We start from the raw sequence: 17,702 nt of genomic DNA on the forward strand, positions 1-17,702 counted from the left end.
CTTTAGTGCGTTCCCTCCTAAAATAAAGTTTATTGCCCGTTTTTACACGTACTAGGGACGGATTGTGGATAATCCGTGTGTCAAAATTGACGGATAAACAGATGGATTAACTGAGACGGATAGTTCATCCAAAATTAAAACCCTTCCATTTTCAAATTAAGACGCATATTATGTCTGTCACAAATTACCCAACGGAAAATCCGTCTCTAGTGTGAATACGGCCACTGTGTTGTGTTATAATCAGTCGTTGAAATGTAAGGTGACAATTTACGTGCTGTGCCTGCTTCAAAGCTTTATGGCGGCCTGGAGTTTGGGGTACACTCGGATACCGCGAGGGGTATGTCACGTCCAAGAGATGTAGCGCGTTCCGGTTAAACTGCAGATACCCAAAACCCTGTACCAAATTGAAGCTTATTGAACTGGCTATCTTTAACAATGTGTTAAAAACTTGAATTGTTGATTCTAGTTAAAGCTATTTACTAGACATTGTATATTACAGTCGAGATCATGGTTACCCTATATGGTAGGCTGCGATGAATTACTGGCCAATATTCCATCTAGCGGAGAAATAACTGTTAACAGGGAAGCCTCGGTGAGGAGATGGGTCTCTTCCCTGGGGGTTGAAGTGAATGAAACCCCTGAGAATCAGCCTTTGGCGTTGTAAAGATCTAACATAGATTTTGCTCGCTTTCAGCAGGGTGGAAAACCCTCCACCATACCAGAGCCAGAGTTCACTGCGTAGGGTCCCAGAAAACGACCGCGACAGTTTGGATGATTATAGCGAGGGACAGCAGTTTGGCGAAGATGTCTCCTTCATTGAAGAGTACGTCGAAGGAAAGAAAAATTCCCCGGGCAGAGAGGACTCAGCTTTGGCGACATTTGTTTGAGTTTCTGCGTACACTAAGCTCTTCAACTGGAATACTACAGAACACTAAATTTAAGTAACCATCCAATTCAGTCGTTTTCGCCAGCTTAAGTTTCTCATTAGATTGTTCAGTGAGATGTAACTGTAATGTTTTACGAGTTTGAGAGTCAAAGTTTGTTTTTAACAAAGATTGAAGACTGTGGTGAGAGCAACAGTATATCGGTAACTGCGATGGATTGATTAATCGCCCTAAATTGGGCTTTTTTATTATAGCCTCTGTTGGCTCGAAAACAGCGCAATAAGAGTGTGGAGATGTTCAGAAACATGTCAAAAAGCAACAAAATAAGGTAAAGTTTCTTCAAAACAGCTTATATAGAGTAAATCACGATTATTAATTTTTGTTGTCTGAAATGGTACAAGTAGAAGTTTAGTCACTGTTAGCAGTTTTGAAGTGCAGGGTTAGATTTTGGTGTGCCAGTTTTCGCGTTTAGTTTTAAAGGCGTTTTAACGTGAAAGGGGCAAGAGAAATAAATTTGATAATACGCGCATGCTTAGTAAAACCTTTTTCTAAACTTCGGGCTCTTCGTAATCGGTGTTAGGCCAAGTATCGACAAGTTACATCCAACATAACACTTTCACTTTCTAAAGGGTGCGAAGACATGTTTCCTACAAGAATAATGTTGTAAATCTAACAAAAGTATATCAGAAATTAAAGTACCTTTAAAAATAAACCCTTTTTTGAGCTGTGAACGTGAGTCCCTTTGTTTTTCTACAGAATGATAGCTCACGTGACGAATGCAGTGGCGGATTTAGACCTTCAGATAAGAGATAAGGGGGGAGGGGAAAGGGGGGAAGCGGTCATCCAGATCCTGAGATAAGGGGGGGGGGGGGGGGGGGTCTCAAATAAATTTGATAATACGCGCATGCTTAGTAAACTTTTTTTCTAAACCTCGAGCTCTTCGTCATCGGCGTTAAGCCAGTATTGTCAAGTTACATCCAACATAACAAAAGGTTACTCTTGCAGGCAACTGCTCGGCATTTCCCGCACTGGCCCCGCAAGAGAAAGTTCTCTTTTTGACCATTTAATAAATCCTTTATTGACCAAGCTTGCCCGGTCAAGAATGCTGTAAATTGCTTTTATTCAAGTGTTGACTGAGTGGTCGCTTTCGAGAAGTTAAAAACAAGGGAAAAGACCAGCCGGTGATTTACAAGAAGGCTTACGAGAGCTTTTCATTACGTACAGAGCTTAATAAGTCAGAGTTCAAAGAGGATTTTACAGTGCTAGTCGTAACTAGCGCTAACCTCTTATGGAAGTGGTCGCAAGGAGAGCTTCGACTGTAAATGTGTGCTGGCGGTAACCCAGCGATAGAGTACTTGTTCTGGGTTAAGCTCCGTTTGTTTGGGCCAAGGTGCGACTTAAGCTTTTAGCCTAGACCGCGGTTAAACTACAGTCGAACCTCCCGTAAGCGACCACCCAAAATGCACAGATTGAGTGGTCGCCTACCGGAGGTGGTCGTTTACAAGGATCGAACCATAGAGGCCTCTTCCGAGAAGAGCTCTAGGCACATCAACTTTATGGTAGATGATTTATTACATGCGATGTCTATTAACTTATGACATGAGTAGTTTCATGTTGTCACTTAAGGTCTTCGTATACTCTTAGTAGCATGGTGCACACAGCGAACATAGAGATCGGAGGATACGTCAAGTGGTCGCTTACAAGTGGTTTAAAACATTGGAAAATCATTAACCGTCAGGCCCCCAAAAAAGTAGTGTTCGCATACAGGAGGTGGTCGTTTGAGGTTCTTACTGTAAGGTTTTGACTGGGAAAAGTTTTGGTGTTTTGGATTGGCGGTCCTTTACCGGAGGTGGTCGCTTACAAGAGGTGGTCGCACATGGAGGTTCGCCTGTACACAGAATAATTAATAGCCCTGACTAGACTACGTGTAGTCCCCATTTTTCCTCAGGGATAGTAGAGCGAGAGCGCGCGTGAAAATCACCCCACGCGAGAAAAGACGCGTGTCGCTGTCAGTGCAAGGGAGTACAGTGCACCTTCATTTCTCAGTTAGTGTTAAGACCCTGAGTATTGGTCCGGCCCTGGGAATCGACCTGCAAACCTCCCAGTCTGCAGTCAAGTGCTCTACCAACTGAGCTAATCCTGCTATGGTTGAACGAATGGGGATACGATGTTTTCCTTTCCTTTCACTCTAACATGCACAGAAGTGGGCACAGATCAAACATGTATCAACAATACACACAATACAAAGGTTCAATAAATTTTTCTTTTCAAGGCCTACAGCTGCGTAGCACGATTAAAGAAAGCGCAATGGTTAGCTTGTTAAAATAATAAGAACATTGTCAATCTGCACGACAGGTAATTTTTTGAGTACATTAAGGACCCATAAGAAGGATGTTTCTGCTTTACAGATACCACTTGCAGGGGTTTGATTACATCTGTGATTGTTGGGGATCAACTCCGTCCCAGTCTAGAACATAAAGTATATGAGCTTACCAGTGAGTTCACTTATAAGTGGCTTGACTGTAACAGGGGATTTTTTCTTGGGAGCCAGCAGAGTAGTTAGCAGGTCCAAACCCTCAAAGAATTTTCCTGAATTAAGTTTAGGAAGCTTAACTGAAAATGTTCCTACAACAAAATAAATGTAAAAGAAATGATTAATTATACTTACAGTGGATAGCCAGTAAATGCTGTTTTTACAGCATTTCAAATTTTTCGTCCATGGCAAAATACACAAAAAATATCTAAATCAGGAAGTCTTTACAGTATAGACAATTTCTTTTACAAGATAGTAGTTAGTATGGTCAAATTTCCCTTAAGCAAGCACACAAAATGCAAAAACTTAGCGGTCCCTTACAAGAATCAAACCACAGGGACTCCCTTCTTGGAGTAGTGGTGGGAATCAGTTGCGATTTCACAATTGATCATTGGAAATAATCGGATTGCCCCAACAGATCGATCATCGATTAAAATCAGAAAAATCTACCAATAAGCATTCCATGTATTTTTCACCTACATAGAAGTCAAAGTAATAGTTCTCCCGGCAAATTCAGTCTTGGTTAATCAGTCAAAATTCAGTCTTGGTAAATTCAGTTGCTTAATTGTTTCCTGACTGTGCATTAAATTTAAAACGTTGTTGTAGGGGGGGGGGGGGGGGGGGGAGGAGTCATCGGTCTGTCTTAACACTTCCTGCGCTTTCCAAGTTAGTTCTACGAAACTGGTTCCTTAGAAAAATACCTCAAAAGGGCCATTTATACCGGGACAAATGAGAGACGTCCTCCGAAAATGTAATACGTACGAGCTTGACGGTAAGTCTTACCTAATTATAAGTCGCGTCCTTTTAGTTCAGGTCGATACCAATCAATGACAATCAATAATTCATTTCAATCAATATTATCCGGGATAAAAATCAATAAAAACCTATTGAGTGATATTGACCGGCTTAGCCAATCAATAAAAATCGATAATCACTCCCCGATGCGTCTTAACGTTAATGATTTTCATTGACTGTGTTTTTCTTTTGGACCCCACAATTTTACCTGTCACATTGAGCATGTTTGTATCTCGTTGATGTGTACCCTTTTACAAGATTTTTTCTGATATTTTAGGCCAAGAATTCGACAAATTTACCAAATAACATTAAAGTCAGGCTTGAGGAAATGTATTATGTCATGCTCAGTTTAGCCTGCGTAGCATGGCGGTTTTGTCGAGCCGGGCGCACGAGCGGCGAAGCCGCGAGAAAAATAAAAACTCCCGCCCCAATCTCCTCGCGGTTTCTCTGCCCTCGCCCGCCTTTATTACTTAGCACGCCCGACCAAAACCGCCATGCTACGCAGGCTATGCTCAGTTAAACATTAAGGACGGCACCACGTATGCTTTAAAGTACATTTCAGTTACGGGTTTTGCCTGTTGTCAATACGGGAAGATAATAAATGTTGTTTGTACCGTTGTTTCTGTTGCACGTTTTTAATTTATTCAGTTTATCGCAGATCGGACCATGAAAACTTAATCAGGTTTATCTAAGCAGTGTGACGTGTTTAAAACAAAGAGAAAGCACATTTTAGTTTTCAATAAAAATCAATGAAATCAATGAAAATCAAAATCACTCAAGACTGCGGTTTTGATTTTTACTGATTTTCAATATCAATCAATTAATTGTTACTGATTTGTATTGACTATTGTTGTTGTTATCGATGATTGATTTTGATGGCTAACATGACCTTTTCGAGATTCACGCGATATACGGCAACATTAGGCTTTTTGCCAAGTTTCAGTGACAATACTGCGCAAGTTACCGGACGAGATACAAGCAAATGAAGTTTCATCTCTTCTAACAGTTATACTCGCGGGAAAACCAATGGATATTTAGGCTTTAAGTAAAATTTACATCATAGTTAGGTAATGATACCATCGCAAACTTACAGTAGTTACATAAGTAGGTTGAGTATGATCGTCAGGGTGAACGTAGTCCTGAATAGGACTGTTGTTGTTGGACTGACGTTTCGACAACCTGTGCGGTAGTCATCTTCAGCGTCAAAGTGAGTTGTATCACGTCAGTTGATGATATTAACTCTGGTTATTGACCTGATTGGTCAACTAAGTCGCAATGTTATTGGTCGTCTGTCAGTTAAGCCGTGATGTTATTGGCTACATGAAGACTCGTAATGTCATTGGTGCATTTCGATCCGTCTATTGTGAGTCACAGTTAAACAGTCATCTATTGCTAGTCAAATTGTCAGTTGTCCAGTCCTTCTCTTGTGGTTAGTTTTGCTTGATTTCGTCAATAAGTCGTTTGTACGGTGCCGGTGATAGTCAACAGTTTCAGAATTTTTCCCTTTAACGACATCCAAACTGGTCAGTAATGTATGTCTACGTTTTGCTGGGAAACTTGCAGTAAGTCAGGTTGCAGGTTGTACGTGCACCATTCCGGCTTGGAACACTTCCAATAGTCTTGCTAAGAGTGAGGAACAAATAAATTTCTCCCAGCATTCTCCCAAAATGCTTAAAGTGGCTTCAGAAAGCTTCATTCATGCTTTGTTGTTGTTTTTAGGACTGTTTTTAAAAATTTATTGCTGGGTACCCCTGAGTTTCTGCCGACTTCAAGGTTACGAATTAACACTACTACTACTACAATAATGGACGGAGGACAAAAGAACTTGGGACTGTGTGAAAAAGCCCTTCCAAGTAATTTTTGCGTAGGACTTTGCTCCTAACATGACAATGTTTTGATTGGCTTTGGGTTCATCCGTCGTCCCCCCACTCCACCCCCAGCAATGTTGTGGCGAAAAAAGCACTCATTTCCACCTAATTTGCTCAAAATTCAATTTTGTTTGGGGTGGGAGGGGAGGGATCGCTGGTTTTTCTAATATTACTGGAAACTAGGTCCCTTAACACTTTTGACTCCATTGCAGCGTAGTCAATATATTTTTTGAGTACATCCATATTTTACATTTCACATAATTATGCCATTCCGCAAGTCGTGCCTTACCATACGACTTCCTCAAGTATTGCCCTTTATTGGTCTATCTTAACATTTCCGACGTTTACTAAACTGGAACTCTAAAACTGAGTTCCTTGAAGTGAAAAAAATGTTCGAAGAGATTTAGAGTCAGGTATACAGCAAACGGCAAATGGCAGACACAAGTTGCAAATCAGTCTCAAAATGAAAAATGAACAGATAGAAACAGTCCAAAACAATTCTTTTGGGTGACAATGATGTGAAACTACTTATTCTTATGTAGAGGTAATAACTGAAAGAACAGTAAGTGGCACTATTGCCGTATTGACCGTTCTCTAAATCAACTTCCGGTTGCCATCTCTGACGTCGGGGACTGTCAACGTTTATTGTCGTTGCATAATTAAGGTCTCTAATATCACATTTGGGCCATTTACACATGCAGGAAAAATAAGACAGGAACATCGGCACAAACTTTACCCTCTTTACCATTTATGCAAGCATATAAGGTAAGTCTTAATAGCTAAACTTTACGGAAAATTAAGGCTGTTTCTCAGTTTTCAGCTCTGCGACTTAGAAGAGATAAAAAGAGTAGTATTGAAATTCTTTCTCTTAAGTTATATTCGAGGGGAAACAATTTTTATGGTAATTTAGGTTAAGAAAATAAGATCCTGGCTTACTACAAAATGATGAGAGACTGTTGAGAGATAATACACCTTTTCACGTTTTTTTTTTCTTTTCAACTCTTGACATGACCTTTAGATCAGTAAAATTACCAAGTTTGAAAGTGGTGTGTTGAAAATTAAAGATCATATACATGTAGCTACTCAAAGTCGCGAAATTTTACAGGAGTTTGTATGGTGGGGGGCACAAACTTGCAACCCAACATAAAAACGTCTGTAAATTTTCGCAACTCTTCCTTCGCTTCGAAGGAGACGTATCACTTTCAAATTTGGCAATTTTACAAGTATATATTAAGTGGTGTTGACGAGTCCATTTCAAAAGTTGAAAAAACCGTGTAAAGGCACACGCAAACCTCATTAGCCTAAAATTTGATACAGGGTCTTATTACATTTGCGTTAATTGCCATTTCGATCTGTAATAATCCATTTTAAAAGGCTAATTTGGAAAACTACAAGCTCCTATAATTCCTGGGTACTAATTACTGTTGTCTGACGTTACGTTTGACAGTTTATGGTCAGGAACGATTCGAAGAACTACAGTCCACTCCCAATTATTAGAACCTTCAAGGGAAATAGAAAAAGTTCGAGTTATCGGGAGTTCGAGTTATCGAGGGTAAAATTATATGGAAAATGATCTGAAGGGAAATGAAAATTGCTTCGAGTTAACGAGAGGTTCGAGCAATAGGGGGTTCGAAAGTCCGGAAGTCGACTGTAGCACCAAAGTACACGAGAACACTCTGCATTTTTTTAGACATTGTTTAATAATTTTTCTTTCTCCATCATTTCTTCTAAACACCTAAAAATTAAATTTCCTTGTATTTCATCGCCGATTAAAGACGCGAGATTAAGAGCACTAGTAAGTTTCGGGTCCATTATCAGCTAACCTGTTCTATACGTCGCGCAATCATCAAAACGAATTTAATTCAAAGCTTCCCATTCAATTAAATTCGAGGATACTGCAAAGTATAAAATGAATTAAATTCATCTGAAGAATTGAAATGGTCTAAGAATTTTATCCGTCAGTCGCCAGACGGATACAACGTCTGTAGAACGCCTCATTAATTTTAGACGTCGCTCAAACAACGCTCAATTCGACGCATACAACCAGGCCAAACAGCTGAGAATTGTGGATGGCTAGGCTCTTTCCTTGTGATTTGTAAGTAAACAGTCATAGCACAATACATCTTTAGTAACATAAAAAGCAGAAAATTATCACGCGTTCAATCAATTTTGCGCGAGGACTGGATAACAAGAAATACCACGGACCCCATTTAATAGCGGTGCATAACTGACAACATTTCCGGACAACGACATTTCCCCTCCTGTTACGTCATAAGTAGTGAAGACTGCTAGCATACATTTCTGGCGACTTCATATCAGTTAAGCATCACGTTTACATCGATCTAGTGAGTCAAGTTTCCCCTTCTACTTGCCGTTTACTGTTCATTATTTCAACAAATAAATTAGTTGTTTCACGCAAATTTTTGTCCATAAGTCAGAATTGTTTTGAGCTGTTATTTTGAGAATCTCTCAACTTGAATCTGACGTTTGCCGTTTGCCGTAGCGTAATGCTTAAACTCCCCATTGAGAATCACTGGAATTTCAAGTATAAAATCGTGACTAACTACAAAATATAATTTGTACTGACACAACGTGTGAGAAATGCCTCTTTACTATATAATAAGAATAAATAAAATGCGTCTTTACTATGAATTAAAATTACAGCTTGATCTGACAAAAACAAATGAATAAATAAATATTAAGTGAAAACGTGAAAAATGAGTAAAATATATAAACTAACAAATTGAATCTGAAGCCTTAAAAGTTTTCAGTCAAAAGAAAGGAAAACAAAGCCGACCGTTGTTTAGAAAGGCCATCGACAATTAATATTTTAGCGGTTACGTTATATTTGGCATTTATGGCGTGATATTAGAGTTTCAAATAGGTATGTCCCAATTGCGCTTGGCACTTTTTCGAATTTGGAGCACTATTTCACATTTCCAGCACTCTTGAGCACTTTCTTGACTTTTGAGCAGAATTTGAGTTTTTTTGGCTTTTTGGGCAACATTTAAGCACTTATTTTTACAATTTTCCACTTGTTAATGCAATATTTTGTCTTCGAAAAGTTTTCAGGAAGCCGAGCAATTCTATTATCATGAATTTGAATAAATCCACCTTGTTGCCTGACTGTTGTCATGAAAATCGAGGGTTAGAGCTTTAATTGATAAAACCAAGAATATTTATGAACATCTGCTAGGAAATAATTAAAAACTACGAGCAACTTTCGAGCTCTATTCTATTTCATTCACTTTTTCAAAAATTCGAACAGTATTTGAGCACTTTTTTGCCATGTCTTGAGCACTTTTAGGCAAATGTTTAGCACAATCGTGACATGCCTGAAACCTGTATCGTAATTGTATTCTTGGAAACTTTCCTCAGACTGCTCGACTTTATTTATCCGAAAAAATCTTTAAAATTTGCCTAAACGAAGTCACCAATATCGTTTCTACCAAGAGAGAATGGTTGTCTTGCTAAAGTAGGAAATGATCGATATTTTATGCGTGATGGTTGATGTGGCTGTCATACTCAATATTTACCATTTGAAATATCACGTGAACACCTGTCTGGCCTGCTGAAAATACAGAAACAAAATACCGAAAGTAAGACGACCTGGTACTTATTAACCTGTCTGGCCTAAAATTTGAAACAGGTTCTTATTTTCTTAAGTCTTAAAATTCTGTACACTTGGGCAAATCAAATAGTCATCACAATACATGTATGTTATGTTTGGGAGGAGGACGTCAAAATTCATGGGGTCGTTGCTTCACTTCTTCTTTTTATAGTTATTTTTTTCTTTAGGAAATAATAAACTATAAATTTAAGAGCTTGAAACCCTAAATTTGCCGATAATTACCATTTTTTTTAAGAACCTGTGTAGGCTTGCTTGGGAAAATACAGGATCTTTCGAGGGTTTTTACTGTATTAGAAGAGCTTCCATGCTCGTGTTTTTGTATAAGGTGAGCGGGATCGGTTAGCCGGACCGGCTGGGTTTAGGTTCAGTGTATTTAGCCGTTATAGATCGTTTCCACCGGTCACGTAACAAAAAATTAAATTGGAAACCGTCTAGTGGAAGAAGCCAAGAAAATGAAATGTTATAACAGACTAATATATAAACAATTTGTGTAAGTCTCAGGTCTTTGTGGCCCGCAGTTTCTGAGTTATTTGCCGAAACGTTTCGCTCACCTTTGTAGAGCTTTGTATGGAGACGCCATATTGGTGCAACGTTTTGGTGCACCAATATGGCCGCCGGAAATCAACAAAAACATCTTGAGTTCACTTTTTCTATAAAAGCTCTTTCTTTCACGCGAGAACTAGCATACGTGGCGCATAAACGTAACTTGAAATGGTTATACTGCTGAAAATCAGGAGGAGAGACTTTTTTCAACGAGACATTCCTAGAGTGGTGTCACGCACTGTGAAAACTCGGAAGTTCAAATTGCTGTATTTTCGAAATGAAACATGCTACGGGAATGGAAACTTGTACAAAGATTTATTTTTTGTTTATCTTCAACCTAGTGTGAATAAGAATTCGTAAAACCTTGCTATTTTGACTTTACAATTTGTGAAAACCATCTATACCTTGTTTCCTCATAAAGTTTTCGTTGTGTTTGTGCTGATGTCAGCTCCAGTATACGGTGCAACGCGGTTCTCGTCCACTGTTTTTTAAGTAATATAAACATGTAGGGATTTTCAAGGGCACTCAAGTGGCACGAGCTCTTTGATATGGAGTTTCTTTTGCTCTTACGAAATTCCTTCATGCTTATAACAACTTCCTTAGTGTTTCAGTTCTTACGAAATTCCGCTTATAACAATTTCCTCACTATTTTGCTCCCATACTGTGTTTGTATTGAGGTATTATTCATGTTTTTGCTTGCAGGTGTGCTTGATTCTTTACGATGTCGGGGATTATTCTTTTTCTTTCAATTTCCTGTTTCTCAACACTAACAAATGGTAATTACACAAGTCATGTATTCAGTGAAGCTGTAGTGCATTGATACAGGGCTTGCACACAAGTTGTGACTGTTGTAGTGTTTGAATTTAGAGGAAAATTATGAGAATATCAAAAAGTTTCATAATTTCGTAATGTATTGCGATGAATTGTTATCTGTAAGATCAATACCGATACCCGAGAGATGGCCGCTTCACAAGGTTTAACTGTACTCTGTTATATGTTGAAATTGCAGGTCAACAGCAATCAGATCCACCAAAAATTTCTAATTTTCTAACCAAGGATTTAGTAGCTCCTGAAGATGTCAAGTTTGAAACAAAAAATGCCTTGACATTGCCGTGTGGTGCTAGTGGAAATAAGTTACAATGGACTTGGAGGCACAACGACACAGCAATTTCTACCTCAGATCCTAAATTCACCGTTGGTGCGAATGGAACCTTATATGGAAGTAACCTAGAAAGTGCGCAGAGTGGACACTACCAGTGTATTGTAAGAGACTCTGTTACGGGCATTGAGACGTTCAGCAGAAAGATAAAAGTCGCTGTTACAGGTAAGGGCACTTTCAAAATCTGAAAACATTTCCAAGTCGTCGGTTTTTCTTACTTGAAAACGGCTCCTGTTAAACTTTTTTCGAGGCGAACTCACTTTCTTAATCCGAAATAATCTCGCAAACATTTTCAAAACCGTGCCATGTTGGACAAAACAAAGAGAACACTCAGGTTTCCCGTGACATCAACTGTGCGTCTGTGCACTAACAGATCTTGGGCAACGACCAATCACAGCGCGCGTAGTATTCATCGACCATAGCTCTCGACCAATCAGCGAGCAAGAAATCGTTGTACCACTGAAAAAAATTTGCTAGGTTGACTTTGTTCAATTGCCGAACCCATTTAAAATCAATCAACCGGGTGAAATTCATTAGGTTTTATTACGGAATGTTTAATTTGTTGCGCTTGTTAACAGTGTTCGATCTTAACGGTAGTCTTTTAGCCAGTGGTGAACTTACGCATAAGCACGACAGGGAAAAATGACGACAAACCTTGTGTGACAAGCGTGACAGTAAGTTTACTTTATCGCATGAATAATGCAACATTGTGAAGTGATGACGATAATCAAAATGGTTCCAAGAATTACCAACTAAGGAGGTAGGATTTCACTAAGGCTCAGCAGATCCGATCACGGATCAAACGTCGCTTAGATTTTGTAAGCACAGCCCCCTACGTAAACAACAGTAAAAAGAAGGCAAAATACTGACAAAGCAAGAAAGCAACAATCAAAACAACAACAACAACAACAGCAAAACAAAATAAAGACAAAGTAACACGGTTAGCCCTGCGTGCTTTGCAACATTTTTCATCATCCTTGCCTGAAGCAATTTTAAGTAAAATAAGATGGTCTGAATAAGGTTAACCGTCAGCCGTCAAAACGCCTAAAACGTAAACGTCAACCGTCAAAATTGAAAAAAATTAACCGTCAACCGCAAAGCTACCAGGGGGAGAACTCCCATGTGAAAGTGGCGAGGATGCTCGTTTTTGACCCCTAAAAGCGATCATTTTAAACTTTGATTACATGAATCGAGGAAATAAAACGAATTGAAAATATATAAATATATATTTCTTCCAGTGCAACCCTTAAAGAGACCTGTACGGCTAAATATAATTGTGTTTTGCCCAGAACACCCTAAGTGAGACCATAATCTGAAATTTACACCCCTAAGCGAGACGACGAGCATCCGCGCCCCTTTCATATGGGAGACACCCCCTCCGGGCAAAGCTACCACCCCATTGAGACCCTCAAACTAATTGTGGATGGTGGAGATGCTTGGTGAGGGGGCGGGGGGGGGGGGGGGGAGTTAAGAAGCTTTACTAAGCACAGCCCTGACAAATTTATAATATTCTTGTTTCCTTTATATAGTTGTAGGGACATTTAACGATGCGGAAACTAAACAGGTGGTACAGAGTGTTGACCTTGGGGAGGAATTTAGTTATGCGTGTCCCCAGCACTCTCCCAGTTATGGCGTCAGCTATTCGTGGATGGGGAAAAGCACTAATCAAAAAATACAGTTCAAGGGGAACGAACGACGAGCCATCACACAGACAGGTCATCTATTCATAATGTTTGTGACTGAGGACGATCTCAAAGAGTTGGAGGGATATGAAAATCAAGGAATCCATTGTGAGATTTCTGCAGCTAAAAGATTTGAAACTTCTAGTCTTTTAAAGTTAACAAAGAAAAATCAAGGTGAATTCTTTGTTTTCTCATAACAGTGAAGTAAGTCTACAGGACTTGTAGCTAGTAATGTGTGTCGCCTTTCTTTAGAACCTGTACTAACTCTCCGTCTGATTTCGGTGGCTTTGGTATGGTGTCCATACTGCTTTCAGTCTCTAGGCCTCATTACAGTAGTGTCTCTCTTAACGGACACCTCTATAAAACGGACACTCACAGTAAGTCTGTGGCTTTCTATTCTTCCTTTATTTGTCTCTCAATAAGACGGACACCTCTCTAAGAAGGACACTAACAGTGCTAGTGCCGGTCCCTATGCGTTTAGGGTCGCGTGGTTCGAGCGAGTTTTTCCGACAGTTCGTCTCGCTTATCTCACCGGAGCGCATGGACGGGGAGAAGGCCTAGAAAGACACCGTTAAGAGACTAGGCAAAGATTTGGTCAAAACGTAATTACGGGCGCAAAATGTAATTCAATCCCAGTGGCGGATCCAGGGGAGGCCCCCCCTATTTTTAGACCAAACTGAAGCCCGAAGGGCCGAAAAAAATTTCTTTGACCTCCCCCCTTCTTATCTTAGGGACTAGATGACCCCCCCCCCCCCCCCCCCCCCCACCTATCTGGAGGGCGGAATCCGCCACTGAATCCCGTCGGGTTTTCGTGCCGACACTAAAAGCTATCCACAGAAAGCACGCTGAAATTAAGTTCTTATGTATAGTGTGATTAAAGCCTAAGCAAGGCCTGGTTAGCTCAGTTGGGAGAGCGCCGGTCTGCCGAACGGGAGGTCGGAGGTTCAAACCCCAGCCGGACCAACAGTCAGGGTCTTTAAATAACTGAGAAGAAAGTGCTGCCTTTGTAATGACATCTGCAAATGTTTAGACTTTCTAGTCTTCTCGGATAAGGACAAAAAACCGTAGTCCCGTCTCACAGCACTTTCATTGATTTGTTCTTGTGGGACGTAAAAGAACCCACATCACTATTCGAAAAGAGTAGGGGTCGTAGACCCAGGTGGTGTGGCCAACCTTTACGGGTTGTGGGATTTGGTAAGGATGGCACTTGGCATGGGACCTGAGTCTCGTTCGTGCACATTCCCTCCGGGCAGGCCTGTGTCCAGAAAAGCTGGTAAATTAAATGTTTTACACAGTATTGTGTATTTTCTCTTAGATCAAACAGATCCAAAGAAACTAAGAGAGCCTTCTTGGAAGTGGGAATTTATGTCTGCTGCTCAAGAAGAGGCTTTGGAGGGAAAAAATAAAACTTTCTATTGTCTTGCAGCAGGAAGGTAAGTTGGAACATGAGTTCAATGGACAAATAACGATAACGATTATAATAATAATAAGGTGACGATGACGATGACGATGACGATAATAATAATAATAATAGTAATAATAATAATAATAATAATAATAATAATAACAATAATAATAATAATTAGTAATAACCAAAGGTTCCGGAGTGTGGGCGACAAAAATGGAAGGTCAAAACGCTTTCAATCCAAACGCTGTGCTTTGCGTAAGTTACAACTGAGTGTATTAGTTGTGACAGCTAGCTGCTAGCTCGCTTAAAGAAATTATTTAGCCCGGCGTTCAGCCATTGAGATTTATTGTTTGTTGAATAATTATCTTGGACCGTTAGTAGTTCATAGCATCCGTTTTGAAGGGCTTGCCTCCCCATTTTTAATCCTCTTTAGCTATAGAGCTGTGCGCTCGGCTTTTTGAACGACTAGCAGTAAAGAACGTTTTCATCGCCCCATGTAATGGAATGTTGTTACCTTGGTAGGAAAAAAATAGCGATAAAAATACACTTCTTGGTGAGCACTTGCTATTTATTGTTTTACTGACAACTTCTGGCTGCCATTTTTTTACTTCCAGACCTGAGCCAAAAATAACTTGGAAAATTAACAGAGATAGAAAATGGGAAAACCTTGTGAATGGAAAGGACAATTTTGAGATTGCCGATGCTTTCCATGGAAGATTGCTTAACATCATATCTGTAAAACAGAAAATACATCAAACCAAATACCGCTGTGAAGCAGAAAATTCTCAGAATGTTGGAAATCCGAAAGTCTATGATATACAACTTACAGTGAAAGGTAAATGGCCTTAGGGCGTTTCCATTCACCCCTTCAAATGATCGAATTATCGCAAGACAGTCCTGGATTCTTGATTCCAGGTACTGGATTCGGAATTCTTTGTCAGAGAAAGTTGGTTTCTGGATTCAGGTTTCTTTGAGCTGAATTCAGGGTTCCAAAGCACGGGATTCCGGATTCCGCAGCAAACTTTCCAAGATTCCGGATTCCACAAGCAAAAATTTCCCTTATTCCAGAGCCCCGCTTCCCTCACACTGGGCGATACTTACGTGTATGGATTAGGTATAGACGGAGTTGAAGAGGTAATCGTAAATAGGGGCATTTCCGTCTAAGAAGACACTTTACGTTTTGGAAGAAGGGTTTTTATGGAATCATTTTTGTCACAATTATTAACCGATCATTTGATTGATTTTGTTTTCAGTTGCTCCGAAGTGGACGGCAGAGCCTCCGCCAGAACGTTTAATTGATGTTAATGGCAATGGCAGTTTAACATGCGATGTATTTGCAGATCCTTCGCCATCTTTTATGTGGTACAAAAATGGGAAGAAACTCACAGCATCAACGTAATGTTTCTTTCTTTTTCTCCCACTATACACTTTGCGATTGGTAAACTTAGGAGGGCAACATTCGATCTTTTTAACGCTTATGTTTGGGAATAAATATTTTCGCGTTTCTACTCTGGATTGAACAAAAACAAAAAATAAAAACAATACAAAACAAAAGCGCGACACTTAATTTTTTTCACGAGATTATCAGAATGTATAGAATAAAATGGCGAAATTTAAAGCTACACGAAACATTCTACAAATTTAAGAGTAGTTGTAAGCCGTGCACTGGAAGGTTATGACAGTAGGAAAAAAGATATTTTTCTTCTTTTGCAATAAATGCTCTCTGCTTTTGCATGAATACTATACATTGTAGCGAAATACGAGTTTAAAGAAACTGATTGTTAAAAGAAAAAGGAAAAAGCACAATTATTTAACAGCAGATGGTCGTGTTAACCTCTCTTTAGCTAACTGTTGCCTGGTTTCACTGAAATCCTCATGGGAGGAATGCATATTCCTAAGAGCATTGTATTTAAAAACATTAACATGTGCATAAATTTGGGGGGGGGGGAGGGGGAGGGGGGAGTGATGAGGACGGAGGGTTGCAAACAGATTGTATTATGGGAATTCGAAAATAGTCAGTTGCGGGTTGAGTTATGTCCAGTCTCTAATCAAGTTGCATTCTATAGTGCACATGTGAGACCGAATGGCAACAAGCTGGATTTTCAGAATGTGAGGTATCAACAAGAAAGCGGAGTTTATCAGTGTGTGGCTGAGAATCCACATGGAATGATCGTGTCCTATACAGTTGTAAAACTTCGAGGTAAGCACTTGGAAAATTACATTTATACAATTGAACCTTCATTCCCCTATTATAAAAGAGGACTCAGTTTTTCTTTGTTTTAAGATGAATCAATTTTTGATAAAAAGAGCTTGCCTTTTTCACTTTGAAAATTTTATAAATAATTCAATGTTGTTTTGGTGAACACCATGCATACAATCCTGGTGTTACCTAAGACAAAAATAGGAAGAGGGGAGCAGAAAGACTGCCTTCTATTTCGCAACATTGTATATTTTAGACAGGCCAGGAGTACTGGAAGGTAGATGTTTTTTAATCTTTAATTTTCTTAACCAGTTTTGTCCGAAGTTGCATTGACTATGGCAAGAGAGTGATTGTCACCTCATATCAGGGAGCATGACGACAACAGCAAAAATACACTTTTCTTATAAACCTAAAAATACCATAATTTTACATACGTTGATATCAGCCAATCAGTGACCCACTTGCCCTTCACAGTACGCGCGAACTGAAAATAGATCTCAAATACTTATCATGAGGCACAGGGATTCGCTCTGACTCATAACTCATTCTCTCTAACTTCGCTGGTATACAAAACAAACCGCGTTTGGGGATAATACCTTACACAAGAAACTTTTCTCTTTGCAGCAACGGCACCATCTTTTGAGACCGGATTTGGTCCATTCTACTTGTTTAAAAGCACTGAGGGAAGGCTGACGTGTAATCCGAAAGCAGCTCCACGGCCAAGTGAATATAAATGGTATAAAGGAACCACTCTTCTGACGTCATCACCACCTTACAGAATAGAGCATGGGGAATTCAGCACATTGATAATTGACAAAGTTGACGAGAATCGAGACAAGGGACTTTACACATGTTATGCAAAGAATTCGTTGGGTCACCGCGAAGCAACAGCAAGTGCTACAGTTTTTAGTGAGAACTACATTTGTCCCTTATATTAGCTAAAGCAAGACTTTAGTCCTGGCAGCCAGCCAAATTCGAATATGACTTTGAAATTTCCAG

At 39.6% G+C, this 17,702-nt stretch overlaps 1 protein-coding gene and 2 long non-coding RNA genes across 3 annotated transcripts; all 3 read left to right on the forward strand.

Annotated features, from left to right (window-relative positions):
* Positions 1-6,730: 6,730 nt before the first annotated feature.
* Positions 6,731-11,503, forward strand: LOC140923376 (uncharacterized). Its single transcript, XR_012164157.1, has 3 exons — positions 6,731-6,845; positions 10,957-11,030; positions 11,264-11,503. It is a non-coding gene; the product is annotated as an uncharacterized lncRNA (long non-coding RNA).
* Positions 11,504-12,943: 1,440 nt separating this feature from the next.
* LOC140923377 (uncharacterized) lies at positions 12,944-14,469 on the forward strand. Its single transcript, XR_012164158.1, has 2 exons — positions 12,944-13,269; positions 14,411-14,469. It is a non-coding gene; the product is annotated as an uncharacterized lncRNA (long non-coding RNA).
* An 873-nt stretch (positions 14,470-15,342) lies between these two features.
* LOC140922548 (fibronectin type III domain-containing protein-like) lies at positions 15,343-17,697 on the forward strand. Its single transcript, XM_073372525.1, has 4 exons — positions 15,343-15,418; positions 15,757-15,898; positions 16,570-16,703; positions 17,328-17,697. The coding sequence occupies exons 1-4, from the start codon at positions 15,343-15,345 to the stop codon at positions 17,639-17,641; spliced, it is 666 nt and encodes a 221-aa protein (XP_073228626.1). The 3' UTR covers positions 17,642-17,697.
* Positions 17,698-17,702: the final 5 nt, after the last annotated feature.

This window comes from Porites lutea, chromosome 13, assembly GCF_958299795.1.
Source record: "Porites lutea chromosome 13, jaPorLute2.1, whole genome shotgun sequence".
Classification (NCBI taxonomy): Eukaryota; Metazoa; Cnidaria; class Anthozoa; order Scleractinia; family Poritidae; genus Porites; species Porites lutea.